The sequence below is a fragment of the Aspergillus pseudonomiae genome (genome assembly GCF_009193645.1).
Source record: "Aspergillus pseudonomiae strain CBS 119388 unplaced genomic scaffold BDV37scaffold_30, whole genome shotgun sequence".
NCBI lineage: Eukaryota > Fungi > Ascomycota > Eurotiomycetes > Eurotiales > Aspergillaceae > Aspergillus > Aspergillus pseudonomiae.
Window position 1 is genome coordinate 334,677 of NW_022476022.1, and position 12,091 is coordinate 346,767.

Genomic DNA, 12,091 nt, shown 5'->3' on the forward strand with positions numbered 1-12,091 from the left:
AAACAACCGAGATGCTTGGCAGGAATCGCGGGGCTTAGTCATGCGGCAGCCCCTTTTACGGAGTCCGAGTTCAATTGCCCAGCGCGCAGACCCTCGTCGTCCCTCCTCGTGTGGATCGTCGCCTCTTGAAACTCTGGGCCCAATTAATTAAACTATTCATTTCACTTTCGCTCCTTCTGCCACATTCACTCGTTTCTTTTCTATCGTTACATTTTGGTTCAGCCTGTGTGTTGCCTTTTTTTTTTTTCCCTCCCTCTTTCCTTTCTTTACTTTTTCTTCTGCTACCTCCCCTTCGCCGACAAGGTAAGTTCGATTTGTCTCTTGTTCACCTTGCGTCCTCTCCTGCGACGGTCTTGATTGAGATCGCCTTGGTTGACGCGGAGATTGACAGCACGGAGTAATCGACCTTACAGCGGAATTTCTCACGCTTTTCCCTCCACCCCCCTGCTCGTGTTCAACCGCAATTGAAACCCGGTCCTAATTCCGATCGCAAAACACGATTGAGAACTTCTGCGCTCAATCAACAATAACACCACCTCTCTTTTACGCTTTCACTGTCGGTGACCTCAGGAGTCAATAACCCCTCGCCAAAATGGGTGGTCAAGTTTCCAAGTTAATGGGGAAGATCTTCGGAACGAAGGAAATGCGGATTCTGATGTTGGGTTTGGATGCTGCTGGAAAGACCAGTAAGTCTGCACCCCTGAATTGGATCACCTCGCTGTGTGCTATGGAAAGGATTAGAGAAGCTGATGCGCGTGTGAAACAGCAATCCTTTACAAGCTGAAACTCACAAACCAGGAGGTCACGACCATCCCCACTGTTGGGTTTAACGTCGAAAGTGTAACCTACAAGAATGTCAAGTTCAATGTGTGGGATGTCGGTGGTCAGGACAAGATCCGGCCACTGTGGAGACACTACTATTCCGGTATGGCCCATCGCAATCCGCTCAGGCAAACCAGCTAGCGACGATAAACGCTGACCTTGTCGGTATTTTTATAGGAACGCAAGGCTTGATCTTCGTCGTTGACTCCAGTGATACGGCCCGGATGGAGGAGGCTCGTTCCGAGCTTCACAAGATCATCAATGATCGCGAAATGAAGGATGCTCTTCTCCTAGTGTTCGCGAACAAACAAGATATTCAAGGCCGTACGTATCTTGAGAACCACCAGAACATTGCGCCCACTAATTTACTCCCCGCAGATATGAGCCCCGAAGACGTTACCAATGCGCTCCAACTCAACAAGCTAAAGGACAAGCTATGGTATGTCGCGCCTAGCGTTGCTACCGAGGGTACTGGTATCTTCGAAGGACTTGTAAGTTTCACCTCTCTACTTTTGGTGTCCTCTATCAATCTCTGACATGGAAATTCTTGCAGGCTTGGCTTTCCAACAACGTGAAAACGCCGGCCCAAAAATAATTCCATCCCCGCCGTCCACCCTTTGCGCTGTAAATTCAGGGACCTTAATTGCATGGCTCTCGTGTATAATATTTCCTTATCTCGTTCGGCCTCTTTCGTTCATGTCCGCTTTGATGACAGAAGACGCAGCATTTGCAGTATGTTTACATTTCACTTCGTGCGCATGCTTTACCCATTTCTTGATCTACTTTTCGTTTCCTTACCTTCTCATGATATCCCTCACTGTTTCTATGCGGGCCATTTATATACTCTTTTTTTAATTAATCCTTCCCCCTTACTGTCGACTGCCTTTCTCCTTTCGACGCATTGCTTTCGCATTGAGTAGAAACGTCTTGAAAATAGAGAGAAATTTGGACCAACATACACACGAAACTTGTCTTACCTACGTCTTCAATTCATTGTTGAAAATGCATACAATCACATGTACACTGACAACAAAGTGAAATCGTCCATACCCCTGATACCGAAGCCTGGCAAAGGACCCCATGCTACCTGGACTCGAAAACCGCACCTCCTGCTAAGCTTCACCACGGCCGTCCATATATTGAAAGCCAAGCCATAATTTAGCCTATATGCAAGGGTGGGCGGGAGCTATTGAAACCTTCTAGTATATACTAACCAAAAGTAATCATAATTACCGACCTCCTATTCCCATAACGAATCAAATGGACCCCATGTTCCAGCTTCGCACTAGTATATAAAACAATCGCATTCAAATAAACAATAGGGACCACCCATACAAAGAGGGCGAAACGGCATAATTGTTGGAATGAATTGCTATCTAGGAATGTCGACTTGACACTAGTGACACAAGTCCTCGTCATCTAGTTTAGGTCTGCCAGGCATATACAACTTACCAAACCCCCTTTTATACCCTATACCGTATATCAACCGCCGCCAACATATCCTCGAACAGAAATATTCATTCATCTCCAAACCAAATATCCAGTATATCAACCAAGACAATACTCCCATGTCACTCGCCGCAGCAGCGAGGTTGGTACGAATTAAAGAAATTGATCTCAACTAGAATTCGGCTGGAACAGAGAAAGATAGCTTTTAGCAGGTTCCGCTAGATTTTCGCCTGCTAGTGGCTTGAGGGATACTGACATAAAGCTTCACTTCAGCTGTGCATCGAATAACTCGACCATGGAGTAGACATGGGAAGATACGGGTCTACGTGCTTGCTTCACTTGGAGTAAAAGTTTCTTAAAATTTTATGAGTCTATACCAAGTACGGCCATGATTGCGTGTTTCCAGAGAGTTTGATTGTGGACGACTCTCCAGTTCCATATTCGATGTATTAATGTGAAATTGCACAAGCCAGCATTGAAATGAAAAGATGTCTAGTATGTGTGAGTTGCGCTATCATCCACCCTGAACATATTTACCTAGCCAAGTCAAAACCTTCCTGGTCCATTAACGTTAAGCCCAACGTCTGTTTCGGAAATCCCGACTGCAGCGTTTCATGCTTGGGCACATGACATCCCCAAAGATTCAACAGGAACGGAGAAGACCAGTCCTGATTGTCTGACTGCAGCATGCGGGACATTACATGATGAGACTGCTAACAGCGAGATTGACTTTGGACCCACTAGCTAAGGATGTATAAATGGTGGCTTGGTGTTGTTGGCTTCCAAGGTCCTCTCCTTATGATTACTATATTAATCGCCGAGCAGACCATGGGGCATTATGAACTGAGTTGAATCACTTATTATTGATCAGGTATATACATATCCAGAAGCGAACCCACTAATCCCACTCGGGGGTATTGGTCAACTCTGTACAAAGACATAACTTCGTCACGTTCATACACACAAATACATCGCCGGTCACCCAGCCCGAGTGTGTCTCATTGTTGAAAATCGACATCAAGCGACAACCATACCTACTTAAAGCTCACCAGGCCAGATGTCATTGGCAATTTCCCGGACAAGCTTCAGCTTGGCAATCATGCCGTTTCGGTCAATGGCATTGCCTTCTCTGTGGCTTGCGAAGCCACACTGTGGGCTAACACCGACCTGTTTCAACGCCTCCTCAACAGAGATGTTGTTGCCTTCTGCGATGAACTTAGCGGCGTCGTAGACGCGCTTCTTCATTTCTTCCTTGTCCTCAAGCTCGGGGAACTTGCTGGTCACGACACCTAGAATGACATTCTTGTGCGTAGGAAGTTCCTTCAGTGGCTCGAAGCCACCGGCGCGAGGGGTGTCGTACTCGAGGTAGTATGTGTCGACATTGAGCTCCTTGAACAGCTTGGTTGCAATACGGTCATATCCACCTTCAGAGAAGTGACGGCTACCGACGAAGTTACCACGGCAAATGTGTACACCAATGTGGAAATCGGCGGGACGCTTGGAAAGCAGATCGTTATACAGCTTGATGTACTTCTCGAATGTCTCATCGGCAGAGATCACATTCAATGGGTCTGCTTTCCAGCCCGCAAGCATCTTCTCAGAGCAGAAGTCTGTCGGCATTGTCCGTCAATTTTTCGCAATTTAACATAGGAATGTTTACGGAAAGAAAACTCACAGGCAAGGTTGGGGTCGTCAAATTGAACATTCCTGCAACCGGCATCATAGAGGATCTGGAGCTCATCCTGGTATGCCTTGGCGATGTCGCCGAAGTACTCGTCATCGGTGGCATACACATTCTTCGGGTATGCCTTGCCCTCCTTATACCGCAAGTGATACCAGTTAGGAGCAGCTAGGGTGAGTTTGATGTTCTTGACCTCCTCTGGGGGAACGACGCTCGCCATGTACTTGAACTCGTCGATATAGGTGCTACCGACGTGCTTGATTTTGCCAGTACAGATGACACTCTCACCAGGCTTGTGTCCAGCTTCGAGGAAAGCAGCGACATCGGGAGCATAGGGACGGAAGACATCGGCATCGACGTCGTTGACTTCCTCAAAACCATCAAGTCCAGGGAAGAAAGATCCCCAGAACACTGGATACAAGTTTAATCATTAGCATCATGCCCTTCTACACAAAAGACCAAGTCCTCCCTTACTGTGTCTGCGGTATTCTCCATCCGAGACGGCGGCGTAGCCAAGCTTCTTCTGAGTTTCAGCAATCTCCTTGATATCCTTGTTCTCGACAGCGGCAAGATCAGCCTCAGAGACCTGCCCCTGTTCATAGGCTGTCTTTGTCTTTAACAGTTCATCGGTACGAAGGAGCGAACCAAGGTGCTCGGCACGGAAAGGGGGGTTGTGGTGAAGCTGATGGGCCATATTGAAGAGTCCTGAGGCGATGATCCGGTCAGTATGTATTGAAATGCCCCAATGTCTCTTTAGTTCGTACCTATTGCCAAAGGTAGTGATTGAGCAGTATTTCGAAAGACAACCTTGACAATTGCAGAACGGGACCCCTTAAAACAGCAGAGGGGGGGCACCCCCGAACTCGGACCCAAGCAAAGGAATTCTATTTCACATCGATTCGCCTTCGCCGCGGCTCGAACCTTTCACTAATTGCCGAATGCTTCTACGTTCTCTGAAGTGCCCCACCGCAGAGGCTCTCTCCACATCCTGACTCGGGGAGGAGGTAGTGGAGCTGTGAAAGAGGTATGGAGTACTGCGTATTGCCATGATAGATATGTTTGAAGTACGGAGAGAATGACACGGACTTGTTGACTCTTGACATCATGTCAATGGAGATGCCTGGTTGATGAAAAGGATACAGGATCATAGATTGACAAGACCGGTTTTCCTTCGTGGGAGGTAAGAAAGATGAGGCAAAAAGATCTAAAGATTAGATGTGGGTGGGTGGACTAAGCTCTTGATAACCATGGTACCCTGTTACATAACATTCATTGCCTTCTGGAATACCTCTCCCTCTGTAACTGACTGACTGACTGGTCCGTCAACAGTACCTGTTCGACTGACCGTACTTCGTAAGTAGAATATACAGCCATCCCGGTAGATTCTACTATCGAGAGTCCTCTTGGAGTGGAATGCTTGGCGCGGACGCTAAAAAAGACCAACATTGGACATGTGGGGCATTCGTCCCAATCCAGAAGGGGTTTTACCGCAATTCTCCAGAGCTCCCTTGCATAACTTCCTCAATGACATTCATACCTTCCATGTCCCTTGGATAGAACTCAGCCTTGCTCCTAATACGAATCGTCCTTAGAAAACCCTTTTAAAGAGCTTAAAAGCGTGTTATCGGTGAGTCTATTGCTGTCTTGAAACTGTTTCCCTTAAACCTCCGGAAGAGTTGGCGGAGCTCGTGTGACGTATGTGGGGTCGCCACGGCAGTTGATGTCGGCCTCCTTTCCCGACCATCATACACAGTATATGACCACCTCCGTCACATCTTTTAGTACGGCACGGACATTGAAGCAGTACAGATCAATCGCCCTGCTCAGTCGATGAAAATTCTAGCAGCTGCGGTCGAAATGTGATAGTCATGGGACACTAATTTCCTCTTGCAGGATATGCCGCATGCGATAATGGTTTCTCGAGGATCATCGTTGGAAGCTCTACCGAATGAGCTTCTGGACGAGATTATCTCCAATCTGTCATATCCGCCCCCTTCATTAGCCAGGCTACACCAACCGCCAAGCAGTAATATCGTCAAGTCGGGTACCCGGGATCTGAAGAACCTCTCATGCACCTCTTCGCGTTTGCTCGAGGTCACACGACCCCGATTATTCTCTCACGTTTGCTTTGATCTCCAGGATGTAGATGAGTTTCTCTCCTTTATATCCGATTCAAGTCTAGCTCGACATGTAAGTTCAGCCGTGGTCAAAGGGCAAGACTTCTCGGATAATCGAGAGGATCCATTCTGGTGGCGCCGGGCATTGTCCTATCTTGATCCACAGCGCATTACAGTCATTGCATCGCCTTCGTTTATTGGCAAAATGGCAGGCGCGCAGATATTCGAGGGGCATAGCTGGGCTTTCCAAACCTCACTTCAGATCTTGCAGTTAGAGCAGGACACTCGAAGCTCTGACCCTCCACCACTATCTCATCTTGGAAAGTGCTCCACGCTACTTGAAGCTCGATCGTGGTCCTCGCTACTATTCAACGAGTCTTCTTCTCTCAAGGCTTATAACCACTATGAATACTTCCTGTTTCAGGTTCCTTCACTGTTCAACACATGGGGCTCATTAGCGCACGTTAAACCTCGTCCGCAAAAGTTAACCTCACCCCCCGCACTGAGCAATTTGACGTCCTTTCGGTACACTGCCGTATTCCCGTTCTATAATCATGTCAAATTAGTCTTAAATGCAGTGGAGCTGATGGAGAATTTACGGTCATTGAGTGTCCAGTTAGCACCGTGTGAGGGCGACAAGGCTACCGAGCTAGAACAGAGGGGGTCTATGGACCCTAGTGACCCTTGGATGGAAATCGCTACAGGCTATTCGCTTATCGGGCATTCTGTAAGTAACTTGGGTAGCAGGGGCGGCCTTTCTGAGTTTTGTGCCTGCGACTATGCATTCGACCCTCTACGGGCCGAGTTATCCCCCATACTGGACGAACTCCTAGACGAAAGTGGATGGGCCCACAACGGCCAAGGGACTTGGACTAAGAAGACCATATGTTCTGCCGCTTGTGCGCCAGCAACAGCGGAAACCATTGTACAAACAGTCATTGCTTAACATATGGTCAAAGACGATGCCGCCTTTCAAAACGCGCTGGGTTTGTGTGACCGGGATTCTCAAGAACCGCTACTGTGAGGCTTTTGTATAGAAAAATGTGTTGTACAAAGAAAATATATACAGGGCTAGGGAGCATTACACATATACAGGTCCGAAATGGTCCTGCTCCCTTATTCCCTATCGATGTATATGATATTGGTGCCTTAAAGCTAAGGCCTGAGCACGTGGAATGGAGTTAATTTTCGGATGCAGTCTTTTCTTTACCTCTTGACATCTAAGATACTAGTGCCAGTATACCACACCTCAACCTCCAGTGTGCACCAGGTCTGCTCAGTGGATTCTTAGCGAAATCCATAGTTCTGCCATAATAATTCAACATAACTGTCGCCAAAATAGTTTCTCTGTCAGGAATGACCTGTACGAGCACGTCATACTCATCAGTTCTAATTTCTAATATGGCCTCTGCTTCTACTCCATACAGTTCTGCGCCTGCATCCCCAACTCTTGCCCATATTCTTTTGTCACAACCACATCACGGTCAGATTTCTACGCCAGGAACCTGGGATCTCAGGGATGACATTCGTAAAGCATTCAAAAGCCCTGCACATAGTGTCTTCCGAAAAGGAACCGTAATTGGGTTCTCGAAACTCAGAAACCAAGCCAAGGGAAACGATGATATGGAATTTTTAGGCCAAGTATTGAGCTTCCTATTTATTTCGTTCTGCTCTCTTCCAACCGCTGCTCTCTTCCTTGTCACCACAAACATCAACTCAACTGATGATGATCGCTTGCTAGGTTTCACGATCAATACTTGCAGCACAGCTGTGTGAAACATCATCGCCGTCAAGTTCTTGTGCTAAAACATATATAATCCACCCTGCAAATCTCGATATATTCTCTCCACAAAGGCTCCTTGAGTCTTTGTTATCTGCATCTCAACAGTCACCCTTGACGCGCGATGAAGCAATCTCACATCTGGACTCTGTCCAATTATTCCCTGTCTTCGATATGGCTGCCGCTGTACAAGCGATAAGTGAAGTCTCCGATGCTCTGTGTAGGTATAAAAAGGAATGGAAATCACAGCAGACTCGTCAGGTAGAATCCACAGGTGATAATGACTGCCGCGTTTTCCTCGTCATTGCCGGACTTGACACTCTTACCGAAGGAGTCGTCCGCGCTTCCTCCACAGTCAGAGGAACAGCCATTCTGTCAAATTTACTGCGGACTTTAACACAATTGTCACGAATGTACAGCTCTTATCTTTCCGTGATGCTTGTCAATACTAGCGGGCTTGGAACGTTGACGTCCGACACGCACGCTGCCCCAGGTCAATTGCAGCAAGGGAGAAATCCGGGGAACAACCCGCAGACTTCTCGCGAGAACGGGATTCACTCCATATTTCACGCAAGTGAGAAGTTGTTTCCTAGTCTTCTTATGCGAACATTGGAGCAGGGAATCGATGCTCATCTTCTGTTATCGACTGTCAAACCCGCACACGTGGTTGAAGTTATTAAAGACAGGGTAGGCAACGGCGTTGGACGATGGTGCATCTGGGACAAACGAATAAATTGAGCACTGGTCCCGAAAAGTTACTTTTGTTTGGAGCTGCACTATTATATATCAAGCAGCCCATTTATTTGTATATATTATCAAATCTTACGCCAGCCTCGTCGAAAATAGCAACCGTGGCCCAAACTACCCAAATGTGCACACCAACTCCATATCGAAATCCCTGCGTTTTGCTTCCTTCCGCGAACAAGGGTATCATTTATGCAAATGACCTATAACAGCACTGCAAAATAGCACTATAATCTCTTGGATCAGCCTAACATCGGCTTCACTGACATCCGTTTTGGGCATTTTCTTTTTCAGCCCACATCCTGAGAACAGCTCTCTCCACGACGTTTTGAGCTTCCTTTTCACACTTTGCGAGATCCTGATCAACTGTATCCTCCTCGAATAAGATCTCTTGTTGTTGAACCTTGACCCATTGTTTATGTCTCTCACAGCGCTTCTTGGTACAAATCCCTCGAGACAAGCTGTTGATGTCATCCTCTTCGGTTTTGGCGCCATTCATGACGGTGTCACCATCTGCATCGGTGGTATCAGGATAGCTAGACGCCAGCGCCTCAGGAGTGCCATCCTCAAGTGTTTTCGCCCCAACTTCCGATAGCCTCCATTCGTCGAACTCTTCATCAGACCAGGCTAACCGTGAGTCAAAACCGCAGATATCTTTCCATCCGCCTTTAGGTTCGGCGTGCTTCAATCGTTCTAGTACACTCTTGGACCGTTGACGGACAAGATTCACGAATGTGTTACGCGCATTGAGCATATCCTTGCGATGAAGCAGCTCATCACGTCGTTTGCGTAATTCTTCGATTTTCAAAGCCTCATCGGGTGAGTATGTAAGATCCTCAGGAGCGACATCCAATCCCAGCTTTTTCTTGCCCTTCTCTTTTATGTCTGTCTCGGGTTCATCGGGTGGTAGTGAGACAATCTGTTCGCCAAGCTTGCGAAATTCGGCCGCTGAAGATACATCCATTATCACGGCCTTGAGATCACCGGCCGTGAGGATTCCGCCTCTGCTCCCAAGGTCTTCCATCTTGTTCTCGGGGGCCGGACTCATATTGAGGTACTGGGCCTTCAGGCGCATGAATTCCCGACCATGCTCGTCCGAACAGTATTTGCTAAGAGTATTATTGTTAAAACGAGCAGGCTTCCGACAAGAGGGCACGCGACACATTGGTTTCCATGTAGTACATCCCTTGCCCTGCTCTTTGCAGTTGGGGCCTAGTTTGATATTAGCGAAGAACTGTTATCGCAAGAGGAAAACACCAGCCAGCATAATAGCAGCAAAAGAAAATGCCAAAGGAGAGAGACTCACATATATACTTGTCAATCAAGTCAGCATCTTTTGGATCAATGTTAACACACTTTCCATGAAACCAGTCGTCGCATTCGCCATCACAGGCAATCATCCATGTATGATTATCAGGCTTACGGCAGATACAGAACAACTCGTTCTCATCTGTTGAAGCTTCTTCCTCCTCTTCTCCTTCTCCTTCTTGTTCTTCATCGTTCTCCTCTTCTTTCACTGCAGCTTTCTTCGGGGCCTTTCTCTTCTTAGCACCTTTCTTCTTCTTTTTCGTCCTGCTTTCGGGTGCTGGAGAGCTCGCTACTGATGCAGAGCCCTGCTTCTTGGTGCCAGGGGTTTTACTGGTGCGAGAGGAAGGGGTGTTGGATTGATGGCCATCAACACTTTCAGTGTCTTCTTCGGTAATCTTGCGCTTTTTGGCAGTTGACTTCCTTGCCGTACCCTTTTTTCCACTACCAGGTGTTGATTTCCTACCTGAGGTGGGTTTCACAGAATTGGCAGGCGATGACCGATCAGACGACGAGGCTCGCGAGCCTCGTCCATGTTTCAGATCGGCAATTTTCTTCGGTGTCGGGTGTTCCATGGGCGTATTTACGCCATCAACCTGAGACAATATAGACTTGTTGTCGATTTCATCGTTTTCAGGAACCTTGTCCAAAGTCACGTTTGATGGTTCGGATTTAACTTGTGGCCCTGGCGTATCTTGAGTCGCTTCGAGCTTGGAGCCTACTTTTGCGTTCAGGAGGTTCTCATAAAGATCAGCCCATGCTTCAACATTGCCACCAGCCGCCGCTAATGAAGACCATGCGGGCATTCTGAACCGTCGGTGTATCGTGTTTGCCCTTCCGAACCCAAAATATCCGCTGTGTCGCCAACCCATAATGCCCACGACTCGGTCATCGTTAACGATTATATTGGAAGGAGTCATATTGTTGTGTACTAGGCACAGGATTTCATCTTCCTTATTCTCTTGGAACAATACATCTTTCTCCATCTCCTGTATTTCGGGCGGTAGCTGAGAGTTGAGTCCACTGCAAACGTACGACGGGCTGTCGGGGGCAGGATCGATGCTTGCCATGTGCTCGAGGATCTGACGGCATTCTTGCTTGAACTTGTTGATTTTTTCGGTGCTGAGATACCTCCAGGCGACTTCTAGAGAAACACCCGGAATTCTGGACTCCACAGTGACATTCTTCCCATCAACTGTCCCACAGAAGTGTATTACCGGAACGGCGACGTCAAGTGCTCTAAGCGCATCCTCTGCTTTCCTTGCTGCGCTCAATTCATTCGCGTTAGCGCAAGAGTACCTTTCAGCTGTTGTGTCGACCACATCGTCCTTGTCAACTCGGATTGTTACACTGCCAACAGAATAAGCCTGGCGGTCCTCTTGCAAGTTCATGGAATTCTCTGAGCTCAAGTTCTCTTTCACTATGCCCTCCCAATGCGAAACCGCATCGGGATCGGATTGCCACCAGTGATCGTAGCGGGGTTTGAAATCATCGTCTCGCGGAGCGTAACGACCGTAATGAGGGCTTTGCTTAAGGAAAGGGTCATCCTGCGGTATATTATCCGGATTTGTTTCATAGGGACTTATAGCCGTCGTATTATCACCATTGGGACCATGGGCCTGACTGACGCCAGTAGGTGTGGGCGCCCTGCCAGCCATCGCGCAACTTCAAACAATGCGGTAGTTGCCCAGGCAAGCGATTACAACAATGTTAATCAACTCAATCCAAGTAATATCCAGACCTTTATAGTCAAATTTAGCGTTAAGGCGAAGGAGCTAGATTATGTTGTGTCGACTATGTGGTATATGTCGGTCTCGTGACGTCCAGAAAAGGCATCATGGAAGCTGGCACAAAGTCGGTAGTGTCAAGAGTTACGCTGATCCCGAGTAGGCAGAGAAATCTATCCAAGCGCTCATATGTATTGTACCCTCAACGAACTGTTCTGGTAAAAGCGACAGTGGTAGTGACAGCAACGGAGTTTCGGAGGTCGATGCGGAGTTGCTGAACGCGCGACTGCGCGATGAGGATGTAAGAGGAGATCAACAGATGGGCGACACGACCTAAGGATAATCGAATAATATTATCCTACAGGCTCGACACCAGGAACTGGACGGCTGTGAGAATAGACGCGCGTGGTCAACCCCCAGGTTGGACCTTTCGGGGAGCTCAGAATACTTTCAGATTTGCAATTCT

At 47.7% G+C, this 12,091-nt stretch overlaps 5 protein-coding genes across 5 annotated transcripts; 3 read left to right on the forward strand and 2 right to left on the reverse strand.

The window, feature by feature from the left end:
* Positions 1 to 405: 405 nt before the first annotated feature.
* On the forward strand, positions 406 to 1,724 carry BDV37DRAFT_114670 (ADP-ribosylation factor family protein). The gene is made up of 5 exons (XM_032078443.1): positions 406 to 686; positions 767 to 925; positions 1,000 to 1,146; positions 1,201 to 1,313; positions 1,376 to 1,724. The coding sequence occupies exons 1-5, from the start codon at positions 593 to 595 to the stop codon at positions 1,415 to 1,417; spliced, it is 555 nt and encodes a 184-aa protein (XP_031941855.1). The 5' UTR covers positions 406 to 592; the 3' UTR covers positions 1,418 to 1,724.
* Positions 1,725 to 3,224: 1,500 nt separating this feature from the next.
* BDV37DRAFT_293964 (cobalamin-independent methionine synthase II family protein) lies at positions 3,225 to 4,646 on the reverse strand (the record flags this gene model as incomplete). The annotated part of the gene is made up of 3 exons (XM_032089540.1): positions 3,225 to 3,881; positions 3,947 to 4,363; positions 4,427 to 4,646. 3 exons carry the CDS (start codon positions 4,644 to 4,646, stop codon positions 3,310 to 3,312), a joined length of 1,209 nt encoding a protein of 402 aa, XP_031941856.1. The 3' UTR covers positions 3,225 to 3,309.
* A 695-nt stretch (positions 4,647 to 5,341) lies between these two features.
* BDV37DRAFT_114803 (F-box domain protein) lies at positions 5,342 to 7,310 on the forward strand. Its single transcript, XM_032078445.1, has 2 exons — positions 5,342 to 5,579; positions 5,846 to 7,310. Exon 2 carries the CDS (start codon positions 5,849 to 5,851, stop codon positions 7,013 to 7,015), a length of 1,167 nt encoding a protein of 388 aa, XP_031941857.1. The 5' UTR covers positions 5,342 to 5,579; positions 5,846 to 5,848; the 3' UTR covers positions 7,016 to 7,310.
* A 1-nt stretch (position 7,311) lies between these two features.
* Positions 7,312 to 8,683, forward strand: BDV37DRAFT_114804 (uncharacterized protein). The gene is made up of 2 exons (XM_032078446.1): positions 7,312 to 7,710; positions 7,811 to 8,683. Exons 1-2 carry the CDS (start codon positions 7,426 to 7,428, stop codon positions 8,585 to 8,587), a joined length of 1,062 nt encoding a protein of 353 aa, XP_031941858.1. The 5' UTR covers positions 7,312 to 7,425; the 3' UTR covers positions 8,588 to 8,683.
* A 36-nt stretch (positions 8,684 to 8,719) lies between these two features.
* On the reverse strand, positions 8,720 to 12,027 carry BDV37DRAFT_114712 (putative PHD transcription factor). Its single transcript, XM_032078444.1, has 2 exons — positions 9,900 to 12,027; positions 8,720 to 9,805 (listed from the first exon to the last, which is right to left on the reverse strand). Exons 1-2 carry the CDS (start codon positions 11,554 to 11,556, stop codon positions 8,853 to 8,855), a joined length of 2,610 nt encoding a protein of 869 aa, XP_031941859.1. The 5' UTR covers positions 11,557 to 12,027; the 3' UTR covers positions 8,720 to 8,852.
* Between the last annotated feature and the right edge of the window lie 64 nt (positions 12,028 to 12,091).